The sequence below is a fragment of the Aulostomus chinensis genome, chromosome 13 (genome assembly GCF_037954235.1).
Source record: "Aulostomus chinensis isolate RoL2024-O1b breed Wild chromosome 13, RoL_Achi_v1.0, whole genome shotgun sequence".
Taxonomy (NCBI): domain Eukaryota; kingdom Metazoa; phylum Chordata; class Actinopteri; order Syngnathiformes; family Aulostomidae; genus Aulostomus; species Aulostomus chinensis.
In genome coordinates, this window is record NC_141332.1 from 25666047 (window position 1) to 25688545 (window position 22499).

The window sequence follows — 22499 nt, forward strand, 5'->3', positions numbered from 1 at the left end:
TATACATGCCTCGCTGTTTCCTTATGTATGTAATATCAACATCCTTGTCTCGGACTTTCACATGATATACTGTATAAAGCACAAACCGCATTACTGCATTAATGTCTTTCTTCTTTTCTCTTTCTCCTGATTTCTTTCATTTCTCCAACTCTCCATCCAACGCTTTCTTTGTCCATTCTCCTGTCCAGAAGTGGGCGGTGATGCGCCTTATAGCTTTTTGCCAACTACCTGTAATCAACAATAGAAGAAGAGGCAACAGCAGCAGAAGATGGCGAGCGGAGGGGTCTCCGTGGCTTCTCTGTGGACTGAAGTTAACCGCTGTGGACAGAATGGAGACTACACAAGAGCCCTTAAAGCTCTGACGAAAAGTAGGTTTTCAAATAGTTCAACGTTGCTGTCGAACGGAGCCAGAAGTGCGGTCTATGTCTCCTGACTCCAGCTGGCTAACGAGCCTCACTGGCGAGGCAAGGGCCAACTGCCTGTCCAGCTGCTAGCATGTGGCTAGGCTAACAGGGCTAACTTCTTGTCAGATATCCCAATCGTCGTACTTGCTGTGAATGTTAAACAGTTACTCACTGTACATATAAGTTTGTTTTTTTAAAGGCCTGCAGCTACACCGCTGGCTGGTTTGTGTGTGTCTTTATGAGAAGTTGTACTCACGTTTCCTTGCCCCGTCGTGATTTGTGACGTGTCCCTAGCCTGACAGCTAACTTGTCATGGTTATCAGGGAACTGTAGTTTGTAAGAACGTGTTAAAGTTGCATACTGGTTTAAAGTTACCTCAGATGTTTTTAGGAGGCACATTTTAGTGACCAGCGGCTCCAATCCAATGTGTTTGTCCCCTTTTCTTTCGCAGTTTTGCACGAAAACAGAGAAGATGTGACGGCCCTTCACTGTAAAATAGTGTGTCTTGTTCAGAATGGCAGCTTTAAAGAGGCGCTGAATGTCATGAACACCCATTCAAAGCTCCTTGGCAGGTAAATCAACAAACTGTCTCTCATTTGTAGTTTTCTTCTTTAGTTTGACCCTCACTGACTGTCCAGTTGTCAGCGCTGGACCTGATGTGGCAGAACAAGCAGAAGTGACAAGTGTTGTCTGGTTTTGGTTCATCTAACGTGAGGATTCATCATGATTCAGTCTGAATCACGTTTGAAGACGTCACCTTGAGCAGTGTAATGTTTTGATGTTACAGAGGCAAAGAACTGCTCAGTAGTTTTTCAGAAACATCCTTTGTTATTAAGTCTCAGAGGAAGATAACTGGTACTCGAGGCTGGTTTCTCTATATTCATGATACCCTATGCAATGGAAGGAATGAAGTTGCTAGATCTAATTTTACAGACCTTGTTCAGAACAAGGTTTAAGTGTTTTTGTTTTTTTTATTTTTCTTGTTGTGCATTACTGAGTAAAAGAAAAGCCAGTGGCTGGTTCAAATATGCTGATTCGATGAGGTCCAAAGTGCAGCCCAGGGGCTGAATTTGGTCTGTCATCAGGTTAGATTTAGCCAGGTCGATTTAATAAATGAATAAATATGGAAATGTGATGAAAAGTTATCAATGGAACCAAAAATCTGAGATTATAATCATAAAAAGAAAATCACTGCTCATGCTGGTTAAATATGTACAATCTCTAAAATATTTTTCACACACTGATCTGAACGGTGACTCGTTGTGTACCTTGCTCGTGTCATTTTAAAAACATTTTGTTCCTCTTGCGCCCTCAGTGAGGTTGTGTTTGAGAAAGCTTACTGTGAATACCGGCTGAACCGAGTGGAAAGTGCTCTGAAGACCATTGAAGCCGCTCCTGAGCAGACAGACAAGCTGAAGGAGCTCTACGGTCAAGTGGTGAGGCTTCTTTACACCTACTTCCACTTTTACTAAAAATGGTTCAGAGTAAAGCTTCTATCGCTATCACCTTTTGTAATCATAGTGAAATGATAATTATATAACGCCCGCAATATGCAAATCTATTATCGAGCAACAGGCATCGCGCTGCCTCATTGTCGTCCGTTGTTGTTGTGTCGCACACAAATAATGCCTGGAACTCTCAGCCGGGGAGTCCATCCACGCTGATGTGGTACCCAGTGCTCGTGGAAACACTGCCGTACCGACCTGACCCAAAGTGGAAACACGCCCAAAGTAATGCAGAGCATGAGATTGTAGCAAAGCCTCAGACAGTGTTGTTGTGTCTGAGCTTGTGTTGTGATACCATGTACTACACCGTCATATTTAGTACTTGTCAACCACTCAGGCATCAACTGGACCTTCTATAATTTGCTCCAATGCTGACATATAAGCGAATCGATTATTGCTCACCGAATTTCGCTACGAATTTGACCCACTCGATGTATGCCATGTGAACAAAAATGTTTTCTTGCTGCTGAAGCCTGGCTTTTATTTTCAAATCCTTTAAAGGTCTCGTATATGAAAAATACACGTTCCCAGTTTTAGTCCTGTGTTGATTATTCGTTGATCTCTCTAGAAATGTCAGAGTTCTGACACACCGCATGCTTCTTGTGTTTCTCTAAACGTGTTCAAAATTTTGTTCATCCTGATCCATGAGTTTGATAAAGTCTGAAGAGCTGCAGGAATAAATTGGTTATCCACATTCTCTGCAGAGAGCAAATCAAAATTTGTGTGTCATGAAGGGCAGTTACCGGGCACATTCAGCACTATTGGTAAATACCGATTAATATCCACGACCCTCGCTCCCTCCCTCACCTCGCGTCTCTACCGGATACATGAACACATAGAGACGAGTAACTCTGACTGGCTGGCGTCTGTCTGTCTCCGCACGTAAACAGCTGTACAGACTGGAGCGCTATGACGAATGCAAGTCCGTCTACACAGACCTGATCAGGAACTCCCAGGATGAATACGAAGAGGAGAGGAAGACCAACCTCGCCGCTGTGGTGGCTGCAATGAATCAGTGGGAGCAGGCGCCGCTGGTAAGCTGGGCTCTACTAAACTAACAGGCCTTTCTTTTCGTTGACACAGTTGTGGTGTTCGGTTTTTTGCTTTCTAGTGTCTGTCATCACATGACATCATCACGTTGCACTAAGTAGGTTTAAAGGGGTGTAGATCAGGTGGAACATAATTCTGTTTGTTATTAAAGTCTTTTTTTTTTAATCTCAGCAACAGTGTCACCTGCATGTATTTTGCTTCATGACTATAATAATTTTATTTTCCTCTCTGCAGGAAGATTTGGGTCTTCCCGAGTCGACGTACGAGCTCTGCTACAATGCCGCGTGCTCTCTGATTGGCCAGGGCGAGCTGACAGCAGCTCTCAACAAACTACGACAAGCAGAAGGTCTGTGTCAGCCGCTCTACCTTCTCCGTCTAGTTCCCCTGTGTATATTCTTGGTTTGATATTCACTGGTGGGCTTTGTTTTCAGAGCTCTGCAGGATTTCATTGGCAGATGATTCGGTGAGTGTTCGCTGTTCTTCCTAAGTGTTTCATCCATTTTCATGACAGTTGGCTGCTCCTCTTATCTCTGACTCGTTGGCTGGCGATTGGAGATGACAACCAAGATAAAGACACTTCCTGAAGCACAAAAACAAAATCTTAAACTCCCAGGAGAAGCTTGATTTGATGAAGGAAGTATTTTTTGATGGATCATTTGAACTCTGAAGCATCAAAAACCCAATTCCTCATCTCAGAGTCCTGCACAGGTCCAGCAGCGCGAACCTGCTCCTGTACCAGCCTGTACACTGCAAATTCCCCCAACTCATCTCGTTGATATAAATCATGTGACCTGACCCAGGCTACTGCACTTGCTCACAGCTAGCATGACTCACGATCGAATTACTAATGTCATTATTTGGCAAATATGAAGTTATGGTCAGTGTTGTTGGGGGGGGGGGGTATTGAAAGTAGAGAAAACATTTCGGTCATGTTTTTAGTCGATATAAGGCAGTGCTCCTCAGTCTGTCTCTGGTCGTAGGAACTCTCAGTTCTGTCACTTGTCTGGATTCTCTGCCATCGCTGGGTTATGTCTTTGCCCTGCAGGATGTAACAGAGGAGGACGTTGAGTCAGAGTTGGCCGTCATCCATTCTCAGATGGCCTATGTGATGCAGTTACAGGGTCGGTCAGAAGAGGCCCTGCAACTCTACAACCAGGTCATCAAGCTCAAGTAAGTTTAGGTTGTGTCACATTGGCTCGACTCAGTCAGTTAAAGGGCGCGTTTCCACTGGCTCACTTCAGCTCAGGTCGGGTCGGTTTGGCCCTGTTTCCACTGGCCCCAGCATGGTCCTAACCTTTACCGTTTTGGTCCCTGCTCCACTGGGGTTCCAAGCGAGTCGAGCAGGGACTAAAATGTGATGTAAACACATAGCGGGGCGCTGATTGGGTCACTAACCTCCTTACGTCTTCTACTTAATACCATCTTAGCCTCGGCAGAATACTGGTCAACACTTGGTAAAGTCTTTTATTCTTTTCTTGGCTGTCCCGTTTTGCCACGAGAAGCCTTTCCTGTCTGTCCTCCCTCACTTTTAGTTTAAGCAAAAACCACTGACCGAGCAACAGGCATCGCGCTGCCTCATTGTCGTCCATTGTTGTTGTTGTTGTTGTGTCGCACACAAATAATGCCTGGAACTCTCAGCCGGGGAGTCCATCCACGCTGATGTGGTACCCAGTGCTCGTGGAAACACTGCCGTACCAACCTGACCCAAAGTGGAAACGCCCAAAGTAATGCAGAGCATGAGATTGTAGCAAAGCCTCAGACAGTGTTGTTGTGTCTGAGCTTGTGTTGTGATACCATGTACTACACCGTCATATTTAGTACTTGTCAACCACTCAGGCATCAACTGGACCTTCTATAATTTGCTCCAATGCTCTGACATATTTCAGGCCATCAGACGTGGGGCTGCTTGCTGTGACCGCCAACAATATCATCACAATAAACAAGGTGCGTAGCTGACAGGCTTGCAGGCTGTGATTGTTTAAGTGCAGCAGTGAGGAAGCAGGCTGCCTTTCTTTGAGCAAAACACTGTTGCTAAAACCCTGAATCGGTGGAATTAGAAAGCCAAACTGATGACTTGTTTTCTGGGTCTGTTCTCCTAGGACCAAAACGTCTTTGACTCGAAGAAAAAGGTGAAACTGACAAACGCTGAGGGCGTTGAGTACAAGCTTGCTAAGAAGCAGCTGCAGGCGATAGACTTCAACAAAGCCCTCCTGGCCATGTACACCAACCAGGTATGGTTCTAGCTTTAATCCTAGAGTGGAGTTTAAAGAATCTTCAACTTGTCTTTTATGCACTACAACATCTCAGTGCGCTTCTTTTTACTGTCGACAGGCAGACCAGTGCAGGAAACTGTCATCCAGTCTTAAGTCTCAGAACCCGGGTCACCCGCGGCCGGTCCTCATCCAGGTGGCTCAACTGTGCAGAGAGAAGCAGCACAGCAAGGCCATAGAGCTGCTCCAGGTAGGAGGAGCCAATTCTGCTGATTGGTCACTTGTGAGCCAATATTTTAAACCAACAGCAGCTAACTGAGCCCCTAGAGGTGTGTCACAGGGATCCGTCTCCAGGGAGCTTTAATATCGGCTCAGGCGCAGAAGCAAAACCTCTGTTCTGTGTATTCAAAGACATGTTTCTTTGTTTTCCCAGCAATTCTCAGATCAGCATCCAGAAAGTGCGTCAGGCATCAAACTGACAATGGCGCAACTGTATTTAGTACAAGGTACTGGCCTGTCTCCACTCTGATCTGGTTCATTTTGTGGTTTCACCATGTTTACTTCAGCTGTGGCGGTGCAGGATATTCCAAATGTGGTAGCCTCATTGACCGCACATTCTGTTTGTTCACTCTGCATGTAGAGTTTAGTTTGTTCTGTTTGTGTAAACGCCTTTAAGTTGACCGTGGGGTGTTTTTGGTCCTCAGGTCATGTAACAAAAGCCTGTGATGTCCTGAGGTCCATTGAAGAGTTCAAGCACAAATCAGGGATGGTGAGTCTGACACAAAGAGTATTTGGCTGATATTCTGCCTTTTTACGCAACGACAACGTCGGCTCTGGACGGTTGGTTATTTCTTGTGGTGCTCATTTATCACGCAGCTGATTTTAGTGTGTCGCCTCCACAGGTTTCAGCTCTGGTAACGATGTACTCCCACGAAGAAGACATCGACAGCGCTATCGATGTTTTCAAACAAGCTATCGAGCACTACCAGTCAGAACAGGTTGGTGTCGTCGCTGCTTGGACCTTTTCTAGTATATATACTGTATACATTAGTATATATTAGAGTAGCTCTTGGTGTGGTGGGAAACGTTACATCATTGGAAGCAGCAGTCCTGACCGTGGCCTCAACAAGTGTCACTGATTCAGGTTTTAAATGGTGGATAAGTTGTTCAGAGGATCGTTTACTGTTCGAATTTGATCCCTTTAGTTTGATTTTAAAAATGCCAAATTCTCATTGTCTTGCTTCCACGTTGTGTAGAACGAACACAAATGAAAAATGGGGTCAATAAATCACAAATGGGTGAATCTGTGGCGTAGCAGAGCTCAAGCCCACATGTGGGCTGGTGTCTGATGTTTCTGCTTCCTCCTCCTCAGCCGGGATCTGCTGCTCACCTGGCACTTGTACGAGAAGCTGCCAACTTCAAGTTGAAATATGGCCGGAAGAAAGAAGCCATCAGTGATCTGGAGCAACTTTGGAAGTGAGTCTCAGCCGCCAAATTCAACATGTGCAAAGCACTTGGGAAGCCAAAACCCGGAATTCTGCAGCTCGCTCAGGCCATCTTGCTTGTCAAGTAGCTTTTCTTGTAACAGCTTGATTATTATGTTATTCAGCCCTAAATTGGTGATATTTAGGGGGAAAAAATCCTTAAAAATGCAGTATTACTTTGCATGTCTGAACTGTATTTAAATGAATACATGGGACATATTTCACATGTGTGCATGTTAAACCTGACCGACCTTTTTACTCTTCTGTTTTAAAAACAGGCAAAACACCAACGACATTCACACGCTGGCACAACTCATCTCTGCATATTCACTGGTGGACACGGACAAAGCTAAATCGTATCCTTCCCCCCGGTGAAATCTTAAGAATGGAAGACGATTCAACAATTCAGAAAAGACTGCGTATGTTTATCTCATGTGTGCTGCAAACTCCAGCAGGAATAATATGACACTCATTCCAGTAACGATGCAAAGGGTTCAAGCAGTCAGGATGGTTAGGACAGCTGAGATGCTGCTGCCTCTGTAGACAGTGGTTAAGTCCTGAACGCCCCCCTCCAGCCTGAGCAAGCACCTGCCATCCCCGGACACCATGTCTTTCAAAGTGGACGTGGACGAACTGGAGAACTCCCACGGAGCCACATACGTCAGGAAAAAGGCCGCAAAGGTGACAGGAGAGAATCTTCCCAAAGAACAAGGGTAAACTCATGGTTTTTGTTCTTCATAATCATCAGGACATTGCTCAAGATGCAGCTAGTGTGTGTGTGTGTGTGTGAGAGCGAGAGAGAGAGATCAAGGTCCCTTTTGCTTACTTGTCCAAATTATTTTTACAGTCAAGTTGAGATCAAGAAGAAGAAGAAGAAAAAGAAGGGTACGTTTTTGTTTTACGGGTAAATCGATATTCTCTGTGGGTCCGATTGTTGATGTCTAAACTAAGAACCACTTGAGAACCAAGAACACACACATTCATAAAATGGTCTTAGAATTACAGCAAAACAGATGATGTTCAGCTTCTGGGGGTCATTCAGTCTAAAAATGGCTATAAAGTGTTTTTCCCAAGTGTTTTAGAGTTTATTTGGCTTTTCAAGTATTCATAATTGAGCTGGCAAAGATGTCTTTGCCTCCTCCATCTCTTCTTTGTGACTCCAGAATGCAGGAAGAGCCAGCCACATAGGATTAGCTTGTAGCTAACCGAGACTCCCGGCTAACAGCAGAAAAAAAACGTCCAGTGGCCATATTGGTATTCTGTCCCAAGCGTTAGCTTTAAGTAACAACTTCTCATCTACTGTTTAGGTAAATTACCCAAGAACTACGACCCCAATGTGACCCCCGACCCTGAGAGGTGGCTGCCCATGAGGGAGCGTTCCTACTACAGAGGGAAGAAGAAGGGGAAGAAGAAGGAGCAAATAGGCAAAGGCACGCAGGGAGCGACGGCAGGCGGTTCAGCTGAGCTGTGAGTTGACATCCCCTGAGAGAGTTTTGATAGAGGCGTCAGTGGCTCTGCAGCTCAGTGGCTCAGAAACAGACGTCAGACAGAGACGATTCCAGCGCCTCTCAGCCTCTGAGGTTTCAGTGACCCTGACTTGACCCATTTGACTCTGATGTTGGCTTGTCCTCTGTTCCAGTGATGCCAGTAAGACTGCCACGAGCCCCCCGACCTCCCCGAGACCGGGCTCTGCGTCAGGCTCGGCCACCACCGCCCCCAGCAACGTGGTCCCCCCGCGACAGCAGAAACCCGCAGCTTCGGGGGCGACTCGTAAGAAAGCACCACAGAAGAAGAAGAAGGGAGGCAAAGGAGGCTGGTAGTCGGAGGGAAGCGTCATGTGACGCAGACGGACCACAAAGCGTTCACAAAGAAATCCTAAGCTTTTATTTGGTCAAATTCTTTTTTTTTTGTTGTTGTTATGGCCGTTTTTTTCAACTACGTAAAAACCAAAATATCTCTTTTCCTGTTCGACACATTAGTTTCTCTTGTTTTCAAAATCTACCGAACAGAAAATGAAATGGTTAAACCTCCATCTAACCAGGGATGGTCGGCCCCAGAGCAGGAGCTTGTTTGTTGCTTTCCAGAAGTGTGTGGGCCGTGTTAGGTCGCGGCACCGTGAGCGAGCGTCCCAGATGTGATGAATGTTTTCATTAAAAGTCTTACGAAAGGAAGCTGTCGCTGCGTCCTGCTGCTCTCGTCTCTCTCTTTCACTCTAAGCTGCTTTTTTTCCATCATTTACTGCCCCAGAAAATTGTCCCACAAACACATTTCTAGAATAAAAGGCTACAATTGATTAAACCTCTCACGTCACCTTTAATTCATGCGCTAATTAACCTTTATTTGAAGTTCAGCCCCCCCCCTTTCATGCTGATGAAGGATCTTCAGGATAATTTTGGAACAACTAATTTTGGCACATCTGTTCGGTTTAGGTTGAGATTCCTTTCACTTCCCCCTTACGTTCCAGTCAGCTGGGCGTCGTGTCCTCGTCTCTGTTGGTTGGTATTCAAGGTGAATTGATGATTTAAACTCCGCCCCCGGGTGCCGCAGCTCCACACCTCTGCTGTCGCTCCTCCCTCCACCACAGAGTGAGTTCTTTTTTTTTCAATCTGTTTTCTCCGCTCACAAGAATGATGGTTTTATCAGTAAGCATAGCTTCTCACATGCATGCAGATCCACTAATTTGGACCGCAATTATGACGTCATGACCTCATGAGTATGACTATGTTTTGTATTCCCATCATTTCGCTCCTGGCCTGTTGCTCTGTTTCGCCTCATAGATGAGGTGAGTGGTGGAACAGGTTTTCTCCGGTTGCAGGGGCAGTAGTTTACTGCATGATTGGTTACTTGTCGTAATTGGCCCCGCCCACTCATCCGCTCACCTAAGGTAAGAAGCCGGGACCGTGGTTGACTCCGGGAGTTTGAGCTCGCGGCGAGGAGGACAGAATGCCCCGTGTGCCGCTTATTTACACCGAGATTTTCTACGAGCCTCTGACGGAGGACGTGGAGGAGCTGCTGGCCCTCTTCCAGCAGACGGACTCCGTCAGGTTCCAGGACTTCTCGGCCGTCTGGAGACAGATGAGCTTCTCGGATGTCTTCCTGGGTGTCACCAGCATGAGTGAAATGAAGAGGTTCTGCAGGGTAGCACTGGCCACCGCCATGAAGTACTTCCTGCCCCCCTACAGCTTCCAGGTCCGGGTGGGAGGCTTGTACCTGCTGTTCGCCTTCTACCACACTCAGCTGGCTGTTCCACATGTCCAGATCAGGCTGGCCCTGAAGGACTTGGATGCAGTTCAGAGGTTCCTCAAAGACTCTGTGGACGCGGGCCACAACGATGTGGTTTACATCTTCCAGAAGCTTGTTTCCTCCAAGGCCCTGCACTACACAGCAATGCCACATTTTCTGACCTTCCAGAAGCAGAGGAAGCCAGAGAAGAAGCAGGTGAGTGTCCAGATGGTGGCGAGGGCCACGGCGGTCAGGGAGCTGCTGTCCGAGGATCTCCTGGAGGAGCTGGCCAACATCCAGAGCCACTACGAGAAGATGAAGGCGGACGCTGCTGAGGTCAGCCGGCAGGCGACCATGACCCATCAGGACTTCACCGCCCAGCTGAGACGCTGCCTGTCAGAGTTCGTCTCCTGGCAACAGAAGGCTTTCTTCCAGGAGGATCGCCAGTCCACTGAGGATGATGACGATGATGCGGAGGACGGGGAGAAGCCAGTCGAGTCAGGCAGCAGCAGGGCCCGCCTCCTGTCCTCCATCAAGCAGAAGAGCTTCGCCAGCGTCCAAGCGGCGTCCAAGTTCAGGAGGCACCGCCAGGCTGAGGCGGTGGACGAGCAGACGCCACCGGCTGCTCGCCAGCGCAAGAGGCCCGTGTCACTGCGGAGCCGCACCTGGAAGAGCCTCGAGGTGGCGCCGGACAAGTCCAACCTCCAGGCCTGGCTGCTGAGCGCCCCTGAGCGGGAACACGTACCGATAAAGAGGAGCTACCGTGCTCGCTTCATGCCCTGATGGGAGGGAGGCCGGAGCACCTCGAACCCTCAGAGGTCAAGACCTGTGGCTTCAGTTCCGTGTTTCAATTTTAATTTGATAAGCAGTTTGAATTAAGTGGACTTCTTGTGTAAAAGTGGACAGCTTTAATTTAATAATAAATGTTGATAACGCCTGACCTCCTCCTTCACTCATTTCATTGAGAGGTTTGATCTTCCGGTCAGGTGACCGGAGCAGCAGCTACCAGATGGAAATATCATGGACTGTAAATATTAGTGCCGATGCCTGGATACAGGAAACATTGCTCTAAAATCTATTAATATAATAGCAAGTATTAATATCCATCCCAGGAGGCAAGTCACCCCGCACAGGTGGACGGTTCCCTCTAACTTACATTTCCCAAATATAGAAACAACTCTCTAACGACTCTATGTTTTTTTTAAATTTTGTAAAAGCCAAAACTGAGCGTTCAATGAGAAGCAGCCGAGTCAAAACATTTCATTAGTTGGTTCAAAAATACGACTTCTTATCTCTATCGTGTCTTCTGACACCTTCATAAAGGTGCTGGCAGTGCAATGTTGCCTTGTCCTGCTGTGGCGTTTCAGAATATTTGAACATGGAACAAAAATGGTTGATGTCAGTTAATTTAGACCTGAATGGAGAGGGAAATATGCAATCGTCATTTAATTTAACGTTAAGGACGTCCATTTTTATTCATTTTTTTCTGGGTAAAATATTAATCCTTTAGCTAATAATTACAGGCGTGAAAACGAAGTCTTGAGTTTTGGGAGTTTGCCGCCGACTAGCGGCCAAAATGAAACACTACACCAACAAATGCGCGAAACACGGCCGGAAGTTTCTCCTGAGCTTCCTGCCGACCAACTTGTTGATGGGAGAAGACGCGCAACAACCTGAGAGTAAAGTTACTGAACGTCCATTCTAGCCGCGGATAATGGACGGAGAGCAGCGTTAAAGAGCAGCCGTTTTCAAGCACGCTACGGCGGTCAGGCGCCATGTTTGGTCTGCGGGGAGCCGGTGTCCTCTGCGCCTCCGCGGCTGTGGCGGGGGGATTAGTTTATGTTATCTGGAGCTACGCGTCCTCCTCCAGTGAGACGGAGAAAAGTCCGCCGGATGAAGACGGAGAAACTGCCAGGGAGTGCGGGGAAGTAAAGAAGGAGGAGAGGGAGGAGGAAGCCAAAGAAACAGTCGTGGTCGCCGCCGAGGAGCCAGTCGTCGCTGCGGAAGTGCAGAAAGAGTCTAAGGTAAGAGCCCACTTCACCGGGCACATCTTCCCGGAGACGTCGGTGCCGCCGTGGGGGGAGTAATCGCAGGTAAGAACTGGTGGAGACCGTAAAGCTGCTCCTCCCTCCTAGGGATGCGTTTTGAGATTTCTTCCTAAATTTATTGAACGGCAGAAGCAGCAGCTCTCATCATTCCCCCTGAAGACACGTCAAGAAACTGCTCTAAAGTGGGTAGTTATTAATTTATCGTTGTTATAATTACTTTTGGCAAAACAATTGATTAGGTTTGATGAAAAATAATAATAATCATAGAGAAAAAATAACGCATTCAAAATGAACCTAATCTCACAATTTACTCCTGCGTAGATTAATTATGCAAAAGCAGTACGTAGCCACTAGAGGGCAGCAGCGCGCCGGAAACCAAAACCCATTAAAGTTGACCTGTTCAATTATTCCCTCATGTACCAACATGATGTGAAATGCTTGTCCCAGCTAAAATGGATAAATGCCATCAGTTCAGATTAACCTAATACAACTGTACATGTAATCAAGTAAGAATTAAAGGTCATTCAAATGGCAGCCCTCTAAATAAGTGTGGTTGTGATCTTAAAACATAGGAACATTAATTTTCTTTGAGGAGCTCATTGCCGTAAAACAAACCCCGATCTCTTGTGCTTCAATTCTTTGAGGTCCTTGCCAACACTCAGCAGCTACAAAAATGGAATAAACACAACAAATTCCAGATGGGAAGCAGTGACACATTTTTTCCAAATTAGAAAGAAAAGTGATTTCTGTAAAAAAAAAAAAAGAAGAAATAAAAAAACAGCATTGCTTGGTTTGTAATATAAAAAGATGTTTAATAGCTTGTGTGCTGCAGTCCACACCTGCAGGGTCAGGGGGGACACAGGTGCTGGTTCTGGGTCTGGATGGAGCTGGTAAAACCTGTCTGCTGCACTCTTTGGCCACTGGCTGCCTGGAGCAGGACATGGAGCCCACACAGGGCTTCAACGCCGTCTCCATCAACAGGGAGGATCTTCACATCGAGTTCCTCGAGAGTGAGTTCCGGTTAAATTGAAAAGATAAGAAAACTATAGATTTTGGAGAATCTAGCCAGCGTGAGTTACCATGACTCAGCTGTGTGAACCGTGACTCAGCATCTCGGCTCTGTGTTCATCAGTTGGAGGTAAAGAGGATCTGCGGCCGTACTGGCAGAGGTACCTGTCCAAAGCTCTGCTGCTGGTGTTTGTGGTCGACTCCGCCGACCCACCACTGTTCCCTCTCGCCAAGAAGCATTTACATGAGCTGCTGGCTCCGGACCCCCGCCTTCCATTAATGGTACTGGCCAACAAACAGGTGAGCATCACAGGAAAACCAAACGTGGCTCAATAACACACCATGTTCAGGTGAGGTGGGGTGACTTTGTGTAGCTCGAACTTACGCAATGACGGATCACCAGGTATGTTGTCTTACCTCCAAATATGGCCGAGGTCCCTCCGAAGTTTAATTATCTATCGTTTTAGCAGTGCTGGTCTACCAGGAAGTGATGAAATGATAATTCCTGAATTCGGGATATCCCCAGGACCTCCCAGGAGCCTGCAGCATCACAGACCTCCATGACGCTCTGTCCCTGTCGGAGGTCGGCGACCGCCCGTTGTTCCTCATCGGCACTCATCTGAAGAAGGGAGAGGCTGAGCTGAGCGCCGGCGTTCAGGATGCGTATGAGCTGATCCTTCAGATGGTCGGCGGTGGTAAATAAAGCCACCGACCCCCTGGAGGAACATCCTCCGCCCGCTAGTGATTGTTACTTTACCTTCTTAAGTGTCTCTTTGCGCTTTTTTTTATTTTTCACTACAACAGATTTGCTTAAACTCTTTATTTATTTCTGAGATATTGAAAACGTCTTAGTTGGGATTGTAAAAAAAAGTTCCGTTTCACCTGTAGGTGAGGGTTTTGTGTCTGTTTCCATTTACACTGGTGTGCTCCTTCTTTTAAACTGGTGGCCTTCAGGATATTTGTACCGAAGTTTATCTTCACCAAAGATTTCTGTTTTGTGGGAGCAGCCATGATTGTTCTACTGAGCTTTACTCGAGTTGAGCGATGAGACCGATTCAGGTTCATTTGGGTCTCCTCCCTCTGGTCCAGCACCTCCTCTGTCCCTCTGCACCTCATCCGTCTCGTCACTGCACGCCCCCTCCCTTCCTCTGTCCTGTCTCATCTCATTTAGAAGCGGTGCACTTCCTCATCGGCTCTAGGACTCAGGACTCCCGGGTCAGGCGGCCTCCTGCAGAGCGCTCTGCCGGGACCTGCTCCAGACTCCATGACACTGTTCATGGAGTCTTTGCCAAAACCTTCATCTTCTATAAAGCGAGTCATTTCACGTTTCTGCGGGCGCAGTGGTGCAGTGACGACGGCCCAATTGCAACACCCGCAGCAGCACCGACCAAATCGCCGATGGCTTCATTCAGGATTCAGGCGTCTGAATGTCAATATCTGTGATTATGTAAGCAAAAACAAGTTGAATAGTTAGAAACTAAACCTATCTTCAGTTTTTACACACAGTTCCTTCCCTCCTCCTCCTGACTTCTGCTGTGTACTTGGAGCACAGAAGTTTTGGGGTAATTGACGGTCGTAAGAAGTACACAAGAGCTGCCAGGCTCCAAACGTCCTCGAGCGTAAGGAACCTTTCAGGAGTGAGGCGACACGCGTTCGATTTCAACTCTTTATCAAGTTCTGAACATAGGAAAGAGGAGAAGTTCATCCTTGTGGAATGCAAACCTCCACGCTACTGGAGCGTTCGATGACATCATCACGTGACCTCGTGACCCTGTAGATTTCTCGCTGCCTTCTTTGATACAAGATGGTCTCACAAGGACAATTTAATTCACCTTAAAAAAAAAAGGGAACATAAATCAGATGTTTGTAGTATTAGTAAGTACTTGGTGGTCGTTGGGTTTCTGTTGCAGGGGGCGGCGTGGCTCGCACGTAGCGTGGCTGTCTAGCAACCAAAGTGTCGTTGGTTCGATCCCCACTTCCCCCGGTGACCATGACCAAGTATCCTTGAGCAAGACACTGAACCCCTAATTGCTCCTGATGGCCCTGCGGCGGACTGGCGACCCGTCCAGGGTGAACCCCGCCTCTGGCCCAATGTCAGCTGTGATAGGCTCTGCTCCAGAATAACTGAAGTGAGGGAACAAGTTACATCTCCTTACCTTAAATAGAAAAAGGTGTTTTTCTCTCTCCGGCCTCTCCGGGGCTCTGTAGTTTCACCAGAAACCCGACCGTTTTGTGTCTGTGCCGTGTGACTGACTGCTCAGGTTGCTCTGAATTGTTTGTTTTTTAAACCTGAATAAAGCGTTTCCACTCATTCTTCTTCGGTGTGGCTGCTTGTGTTTCCTTTGTAATCGTGTCAGTGGATGTTGTGACCCAACAGGACGGTTTTCCGTGTCCACAAGGACGCCACGTGACGCCGTACAACTGAGGGTAACGATGAGCACGGGCTCCTCCCAGCGTAGCTCCTGACATTTACTCCGCTCACGCCATCACAACACGTTTATATTTGGATCCAGACACTCAGCTTCCACCCTCTTAAAATACCGCCACCCTCGCTTCTGACCTCAGGATATCACGTTCCTCTCAACATCCGGCATCAGAGGTCTTGAGACAGCGAGATGGACGGGGGGGACCGTGACTCCTGTTTCATTAGGTCATCCTGTAGGTTGCTAAGGACTCCCGGCTCCATAGCAACGAGGGGAGATTAGCGTGACGGAGGAGGAGTCGACACCTGCGGGCTGAGATGGTGTCTGGGGAACCAGGTGGATGCAGCACTTCATCCTCACCAGTCCTCAACTCTGCGGTGCCTCGTGTTTCCAGCCTCATGTCTGCTGCAGGGTCCCGGTCCAGGTTTGGACCCTCACCCAGGTAAAGTAACCCATTTAATTCAGCTCGATTACTGCAGCTGTGAGAAAGTCCACCAACAAGATAGCTCAGCTGGTTAAGTCCGAATATTTGATTTACTTCTTTCATAGAAGTGTGGAATTGTTCTCCAAGCTGGGCCTGTTCACATCCAGAGGTGCACTCCTGGTTCACCCTGGCCTTCCTCCTCGAGGGGTCACAGTGGAAGAGAAGTCTGAAAGTCTGGGCCAGATAATAATAATACATTTGAAAGACTCAGTAATGAGTGGTGGCCATGATGAGGTTTCAAGAAGCCGAAACCCCTCAGGAGAAAGACCAGAAACCCACTGATTGGTGGCATGTTCCCTCTGTAACGCGTCTTTCATGCTGTTTTGTGTGTTTAGCGCACGTTGTTTTTCTGGCAGGATCTTGGAGCTGGCGCAGCACAAAACCTCAAAAACGGTTTGGGCCACGACTCCTTGGTGAGCAGCTTCATTCTACATTCTTCCTCTCGATTAAAATCGCATTTTTCTGACATCTGCATAAACAAGCGCAAGCTTTTCTGAAGCCACAAGAAATATCACACACACAACATGAAAAGCACAAATGACAAATGGCTTTTTGTTCATTGTGGGATCAGAAAACATTTTCAGCATTTCAGGGCCAGTTGTGTTCCAGCTGTAACATCAGAGTAGGCTGCACGTTGCTCCATTGATCCAGACCGCTGTGATGAAAGGCAGATGTCTGGCACCCCGCGAGTGTGTGGCTAAATGGAGAAACAATGAGGAAATGAACAGAGGTCACATTTGATTTAAAGCGTCATTCCTTCATTTTGTAACTGCCTGCTCGGAAAATATTTATTCTGCCTCAACATGAACATTTTCAGCCTCTCAGCTCCGCATAAATATTTCATCTCTCCATCGACTCAGCGAGCAGCTGATCTGGGGCAACCAGGAGCCGATATGGCCCGTCTCCGCTTCAGCGCTCCGAGCCGTTCCAAGTGCCAGGATCCGATACCTGGCCAAGCACAAAAGAGACTTCTCAGCATGGGAGGACCACCAGAGGTAACCCAGCCCCGCCAGCATCAAAAAGACATGAGAGTGCAGAACAAACAGGCTTTTAATGATGTCAACACATTAGCGGACCCGTTTGTCGACTCAGGAAATGCTGCCGGTAAAGTGATGTGCAGGACCGATGCCAGGTGCAGCGCGAGAGCTCCTGAGGCTTTTATTTTAACGTCACAACATGCAGCGTAATGCGATCAGGAGCCCACGCAGGAAACGCCGCTCTGGAGATAACGAGTGTAATTGAAGCGGACAGAGACCACCTGCTGGGTGGTTCCGAGGCCGAATGAGCATCGGAGATTCACAGTCAGAGAAATTACTGCTCAATTTGTGCTGCATGTACTGCAAACTCGCTGCTGTACACACCCAACTTCTGCCCGTAGGAAGACGAGCACAGTGCTCTTCGCTTCATGGGTTTGTGTGATGGTGTCACAAAGCATCAAAGAACTCTGACCATGTCGCAACGAAACCATCCAATCACAGCACAGCCTCACAGGGAAATGAGAACCGATGCACGCAGCAAGTGTGATGAGCAAGAGATGATCGATCAGGGGAGGGACGGACAAAAGCTGAATCTTACGTTCCTAGCATCTACACACCTGCATAAAAATGTTAGGCTAAAATATGTAAAATATGACTCAATGCCTCACAACACAAATACGCACCTTTAACTGGATGTATGATGAGAACATTTATGAATATTACGTTAAAAAAAATGTCATTTTTCCCTCCCTACCCTCATATTTGCAGGCAGGTTGACCATTTTGAATTGCTTTAGAAATACCAAACTCAAATGAATATATTTGAGTTTGGTATTTTGGATCATTGAACCTCATCATCCTGCAGTGTTCATGTCGAATCTCATTATGTGAGCCCAACGCTGTCTGGTCCTGCTGCTGCGCTGCCCTTCTTAAACATCAGATACCACCTACGGAATACTGCAGTATCAGAGGTGGACATACTTCATGTGTGGTGGCTGGTGGTCACTTGATTTTGGGACAGTGTCGACAAAAACCGAGGATTTATCGTCGAGACTCCCGACGCTGCAGTTGTGTTGGGTTTATTATGTCAGAAATGGTGAAAAATGTCCGTCACACTTTCTCAGAGCTGAAGTGGCTGTCCTCAATGTCTGGCCTCAAGAGAATTCATTTGTTCGTTTGCATTCGTTTAACTTTGATTTAGAATAGAAATAACAGCTTGGAGTCTCTGGTTGGAGCTCTAACAATGTGTCTCGAATCATTCAAGAATAACAAAACAATGAATTTCCTTAGTGACGCTTGATGTGAAGGAGCCTTTCACCTCAGACCCACCAGGGTTTAATGAAACGTAGCTGTTTTTGTGTTCCCAGTTTGTTTTCCACTCATACCTCCGTCATCAACCATGCACGGACACTCATCCATTGTTTTGTATTCTCCCTCCACCTCCTCCTCCTCCTTCCTTCAGGCTGGAGACATTCCTTCACCCCAGACACACAACACAACATAGAATGGATGGAGTAATAGCTTCCATTTTCCTGCAGGAAGGAGGAGGAGGTGAGCTTCTTCAGGAAAACCGGCCGTCCTTCCTCCAGGGCGTCCCAATATGAAAGCATTGTCCGCCTGTCAACACCCAGAAGCTGGAGCCGCAGCTCCCAGGAAGCCGGGTAGAAGTCTCATGACACAGCAAACCCAGAGTGGAGATAAACCACTTCTCACTGCACAGAGTCTGGATGCAGCTGCTGAAATACGCCCAAAGCTTGTGACCCTGACAGCCAAGAGACAGCCGAGTGTGCCACAGTTTTAGAATGAGATTCAAGAGCTCACCTCTGTTCCCCGATATAAACTCAACCCACACGGTGAATCTAAAGACCCGTTTAAGAAGCTGCAGGTTTACGGTTCAATTTTTTGACTTTTAGATCTTATTAACGACGAGTTTCCAGTGTGGAAATCACGTCAGGGCACCGCGTGTAAATTTTGCCTGCAGTTGAAACCATAAGTAGAGATCGAGTTTGCTGTCAGAGTGAAGAAGCTTGGGATCCTGGGAGGTGTCCTCAGTGCTAAACAACCGCCGGCTGTATTCAAGTCTACTCACGATATTAAAACAGTGCTGGGAATTTGCTGGTGAGGGCGCATTTCCACAACAAACCATGAAAATGGATCAAACAATGCTGCATTCACTCTGCACATCAAGCCAGTCCTTTATCTTGGTTTTGTGGCCCTCAGCCTTACAGTTTTGGTGCATCTCACAGCTCACATCAGTGCAGGCGAAGCACCAAACAGCAGATTAGCAGGTAGCAGCTGCCTCTCGAGAGCTAAATATTTCTCCAGACATGAGCGTTATGATAAGTGTCTGCTACCAATGTGTGAGTAGGCAACATGCGCAGTGGGAATATGTTAGTTAGGGCGATATCTTGTCTCTACTGCCCCCTAGAGGCCAGATAAGGCTCTTAGGAAGATGAATTTGATATGAAATAAGAAAATGTGGGTGAGCCCTGCCCCTCGCTCAAAGGCTACAGGGATAGGCTCCACCCCCCAGCGACCATTAACAGGACAAGCGGTAGAAAATGGATGGATGGATAGATTTTAAGACAGAGTAGAGAATGTGATCCAGCGCTGAAACTCCTTCAGGTTTCTGTTTTCCAGATTAAGTCCAGCTCCTCAGCAGACCTCCATGTGTCACCAGTCCCGCTTGATGGCAGATTTTTGACTCCAAACTCTGAATTCTCCAAGCAGGGTCCACACACACACACGAGACCAAAGTGTAGTTTAATGGCCACAGAATATAGCATATCATAATGTCGTATATGAGAGGGCCAAGCAGAGGCTCGGGTCCAACACTCACATCTCCTCGCTGCATGAGGAAGCCAGCGTTTGGACATCTGTTATTTTAGTGTCAGACTGCGGGAGAGCGAGGAACGCAGACAATAGAGCTTATTGTCCAAAGTTCAGGACCCCTGGGACACTCGCAGAAGTCTTTTTATACATCCTGACCGCAGCAGCAGAGCATGTTGCTGGGCACGGAGGAGACATTCATACAGGGTTTACATTCTGGGGGTAAAGCACCAGATGCATGTTTGCTTTTGCAAAGATCAGAAAAATGTAATCCGCGAATCTTGTTGCATCTGTGAGGAAGACAGATGTCAAAAACATGTCAGCCGTGAGGTTGTTTTTTTGGGGGGGGGAAACTGTAATACGCCTTGCTTTAAAAAATGTGAAAGTTTGCATGTGAAGTGCTGCTGTGGAGTCCGTTCCAAGCACCCCCACGAACAGAGGAGGTTTTCATGTGTTTATTTATTTTGCTGCGGCGCCCACAGGCCTCCTCACATGCCTCACTGGGAGAACAACTCTCCTATGTGGCACGTCGATCCCCGAGTGAAAACTGCTGCCATCACATCGCGGCTGCTGCAGCTCTCCAACCCCAAACGCAGCCATCCAGACTTCCAGAGCAACAGACAGGCAAGACTGGGTACCTTGGAGTGCCTGGGTCACATGACAGGGAAGCTCCTGGAAAGAAGTGACAGTGCTTTGTTTTTGCTGTGCTATCAGTGTGATACCGATGCTGAAATATGATTTGTACATAGATTGAATTTAGGATTTGGAGCAAATGTGGGAATTCCTCGGTCTGTTTGTTCCAGAGTGTCGCATCCATCGTTTCCTCCGCTTCCAAAACAGCTCGACCCTCCCGCCGGCTGGTCCAGCTGTCACTGCCTCGGCTGAAGGAGAGCAACGTCTGCTACCAGCTGGGACCCCCGGGGGAACCCATCCGGACCGTAAGAGCACCGACAGAAGCAGCCGCATGACTGTTTGTGACATCAGCTTATTTGTTATCTCCTCTGACAGATCAGTAAAACCTCAGAAACATCAACATCAAATTGATTATTGACAGCAATCATTGGTCGTTTGGCATCAGTTTGCAGGTTTCTTTCATATATTTGTCCTCTCACAACACCAGAAATTCTCCTAAAACTATGAATTCTCTGCAGGGATCAAACTGAGGAACAAAATAATGAAACAATCTAATGAATGCTTTGTTTTGATGAATCCCTTCTTCACGCCAGATCTCGAGCGCGGCGAGGAGAGCCACAGCCAGCGCCCGCGTTGAGGTCCTGGCAACACCAAAGCTGCTTTCCAAAGACTACGTTCCTCCAAGAGAACCAGAATGGAACCCAAAGAACAACCCGATCACCTGAACCTCCCCTTAGCATCACCACCAAGTCATCGGTCACCGCTTTCTTTAACCCCAAACCAGCAGAATATGACGACCCGGGGAGAATTAGGAGCTCAGCTTGGGTTCTGATGGAATGTCAGATATGTTTAGATGCTGACTGAAGCAGCAGTGATGAACATTACTGACATTTCAAATCTGATTTTGTCTTCAATGACACATCTTGAATCTGTCAAAAGACCCTTACAGTCTAGAGGTGGAGGGAACCAACTCCAACGAAGGCCAACAGGGAGCAGTCGACGACAGGGATTTAAAACTGGATGGTGATGTTTCACTGCGTAGTTTTGCAGGAACAATATTACAAAGTAACAAAAATTTAAAGAAACAACAACAAAAGACAGCTTTAAATTTACCAACAGCAGTGCAGCAAGATACTGAGATTCCTGTGATGGGGAGGATTCGTAAAGGTTGGCGATGTGCTGTGACGCCGTGTGAAGGACGTGGAAGCAGCAAGAACATCTGTTTCTTTACAGCTACGCTGTCTGTTAATATCTTCACCAAGAAACCTGAAATAAATGCGTTGGATGGAGATCTCAGGACTGATGAACGATTGCTATTTTAAATCTCTGATCCTTTGGCAGATTTGTAGTCAGTGAGTAATGTTTTGGAATCCGAGCGTGTTCCTCGTCTGATATCAGATTTGAGCCACACTAAAATACCCACGCGGATTTTCCCCTCGTAGCTGAGCCACCTCCGCGTTTAGATGGAAACCATGTGTCTGAGTCTTTGCATTGTCAAACTTTATTCATAGGTTAAGAAAATATTTCCATATTTGTCCGATCGGTTTCTGAATCGAGGGAGATGTGAGTGTAAGACTTGTTCACGAGAGCCACTGCGGGCAACCGTCCACGTCTGGTGTGAGAGAAATGATCAAAGCTGATCTCTTCACTCTTAGAGGTCACGATTTACAATATGGCCACAGTTTAGCTAACAAAGAGCATCGCAGCTGCAAATCCAAATCCCACTTCAACCCCCATCACATAGAACCACGTCACATCTGAGGCGGTCAGAGGTCCTCAGCTGGAGTTTGGCTTGCAGGCGGCGGCGGCCAGCGTGAGCTTGAGCTCAGTGCAGGTTTGTAACCCTGCTCGTGGCTCAAGCCAGACAGACATCAAAGGGGACTGAACACACGGCCCACTGGGAGACTAATCTGGGATGAGCTCGCTGCAATCGTGACCCGGGGCCCCGAGGTAGAGAGGAGGCGGTGGGCGGCGAGTCGGGGCAGACGTGAGCATGGACCGAAATGTGCAAATTTCATAGGAAACTTGTCAACAAGAAAAAGACGGAGCCAAACAATCAGTTCGCTTTGTTGACGAGGTCGTGACGAGACACGGGAAAATAACACAACCGCACAGTTCCTCCTCCTCAGCTGCCAGCCGGGATGATTCCAACTGGACAAACAGAAGTTGCCAACATGGCAAACCCTCGATCCAGAGAGTCTCAGTCCTCTTCTTCATCGCTCT

General features: G+C 47.4%; 4 protein-coding genes and 1 long non-coding RNA gene across 13 annotated transcripts; 4 read left to right on the plus strand and 1 right to left on the minus strand.

Moving 5' to 3' along the window:
• Positions 1-235: 235 nt before the first annotated feature.
• srp72 (signal recognition particle 72) lies at positions 236-8588 on the plus strand. The gene is made up of 19 exons (XM_086222293.1): positions 236-368; positions 856-976; positions 1720-1840; positions 2800-2943; positions 3194-3305; positions 3391-3422; positions 4005-4129; positions 4846-4903; positions 5059-5190; positions 5291-5419; positions 5603-5675; positions 5874-5938; positions 6072-6167; positions 6542-6645; positions 6932-7009; positions 7229-7366; positions 7501-7538; positions 7961-8120; positions 8293-8588. The coding sequence occupies exons 1-19, from the start codon at positions 269-271 to the stop codon at positions 8471-8473; spliced, it is 2007 nt and encodes a 668-aa protein (XP_086078419.1). The 5' UTR covers positions 236-268; the 3' UTR covers positions 8474-8588.
• A 149-nt stretch (positions 8589-8737) lies between these two features.
• Positions 8738-10806, plus strand: LOC147251516 (snRNA-activating protein complex subunit 1-like). Its single transcript, XM_086222294.1, has one exon. The coding sequence runs from the start codon at positions 9597-9599 to the stop codon at positions 10656-10658; it is 1062 nt and encodes a 353-aa protein (XP_086078420.1). The 5' UTR covers positions 8738-9596; the 3' UTR covers positions 10659-10806.
• A 662-nt stretch (positions 10807-11468) lies between these two features.
• Positions 11469-15244, plus strand: arl9 (ADP-ribosylation factor-like 9). Its single transcript, XM_086222304.1, has 4 exons — positions 11469-11899; positions 12756-12933; positions 13056-13231; positions 13458-15244. Exons 1-4 carry the CDS (start codon positions 11651-11653, stop codon positions 13632-13634), a joined length of 780 nt encoding a protein of 259 aa, XP_086078430.1. The 5' UTR covers positions 11469-11650; the 3' UTR covers positions 13635-15244.
• On the minus strand, positions 12492-15485 carry LOC147251518 (uncharacterized). Its single transcript, XR_015118965.1, has 4 exons — positions 15088-15485; positions 14654-14763; positions 13349-13550; positions 12492-13216 (listed from the first exon to the last, which is right to left on the minus strand). It is a non-coding gene; the product is annotated as an uncharacterized LOC147251518 (long non-coding RNA).
• On the plus strand, positions 15410-21561 carry spmap2l (sperm microtubule associated protein 2 like). 9 transcript variants are annotated; one of them, XM_086222298.1, is made up of 9 exons: positions 15783-15796; positions 15904-15947; positions 16195-16251; positions 16423-16568; positions 16656-16833; positions 18353-18475; positions 20126-20267; positions 20447-20581; positions 20870-21561. In XM_086222298.1, the coding sequence occupies exons 4-9, from the start codon at positions 16499-16501 to the stop codon at positions 20999-21001; spliced, it is 780 nt and encodes a 259-aa protein (XP_086078424.1). In that variant the 5' UTR covers positions 15783-15796; positions 15904-15947; positions 16195-16251; positions 16423-16498; the 3' UTR covers positions 21002-21561. The 9 variants fall into 9 exon arrangements, 8 of the variants coding, with proteins under 8 accessions (XP_086078427.1, XP_086078426.1, XP_086078421.1 ...); XR_015118964.1 differs by lacking the exons at positions 15904-15947; positions 16423-16568 and adding an exon at positions 20652-20728 and having other exon boundaries at positions 15410-15796; positions 16699-16833; positions 20126-20277; positions 20870-20936; XM_086222301.1 differs by lacking the exons at positions 15904-15947; positions 16423-16568 and adding an exon at positions 20652-20728 and having other exon boundaries at positions 15410-15796; positions 16699-16833; positions 20870-20993.
• The last annotated feature ends 938 nt before the right edge of the window (positions 21562-22499 follow it).

Bases quoted from the DNA above. Each gene is read 5' to 3' on its own strand.
- srp72 (XM_086222293.1), top strand. From the start codon at position 269: ATGGCGAGCGGAGGGGTCTCCGTGGCTTCTCTGTGGACTGAAGTTAAC. The intron at 5,939-6,071 runs GTGAGTCTGACA...TCGCCTCCACAG, and splicing joins TCAAGCACAAATCAGGGATG to GTTTCAGCTCTGGTAACGAT. The intron at 7,367-7,500 runs GTAAACTCATGG...TTATTTTTACAG, and splicing joins AATCTTCCCAAAGAACAAGG to TCAAGTTGAGATCAAGAAGA.
- LOC147251516 (XM_086222294.1), top strand. From the start codon at position 9,597: ATGCCCCGTGTGCCGCTTATTTACACCGAGATTTTCTACGAGCCTCTG.
- arl9 (XM_086222304.1), top strand. From the start codon at position 11,651: ATGTTTGGTCTGCGGGGAGCCGGTGTCCTCTGCGCCTCCGCGGCTGTG. The intron at 12,934-13,055 runs GTGAGTTCCGGT...TGTGTTCATCAG, and splicing joins TCACATCGAGTTCCTCGAGA to TTGGAGGTAAAGAGGATCTG. The intron at 13,232-13,457 runs GTGAGCATCACA...GGATATCCCCAG, and splicing joins TGGTACTGGCCAACAAACAG to GACCTCCCAGGAGCCTGCAG.
- spmap2l (XM_086222295.1), top strand. From the start codon at position 15,672: ATGGTGTCTGGGGAACCAGGTGGATGCAGCACTTCATCCTCACCAGTC. The intron at 16,252-16,698 runs GTGAGCAGCTTC...CCATCGACTCAG, and splicing joins GTTTGGGCCACGACTCCTTG to CGAGCAGCTGATCTGGGGCA. The intron at 16,834-18,352 runs GTAACCCAGCCC...ATTTTCCTGCAG, and splicing joins GCATGGGAGGACCACCAGAG to GAAGGAGGAGGAGGTGAGCT.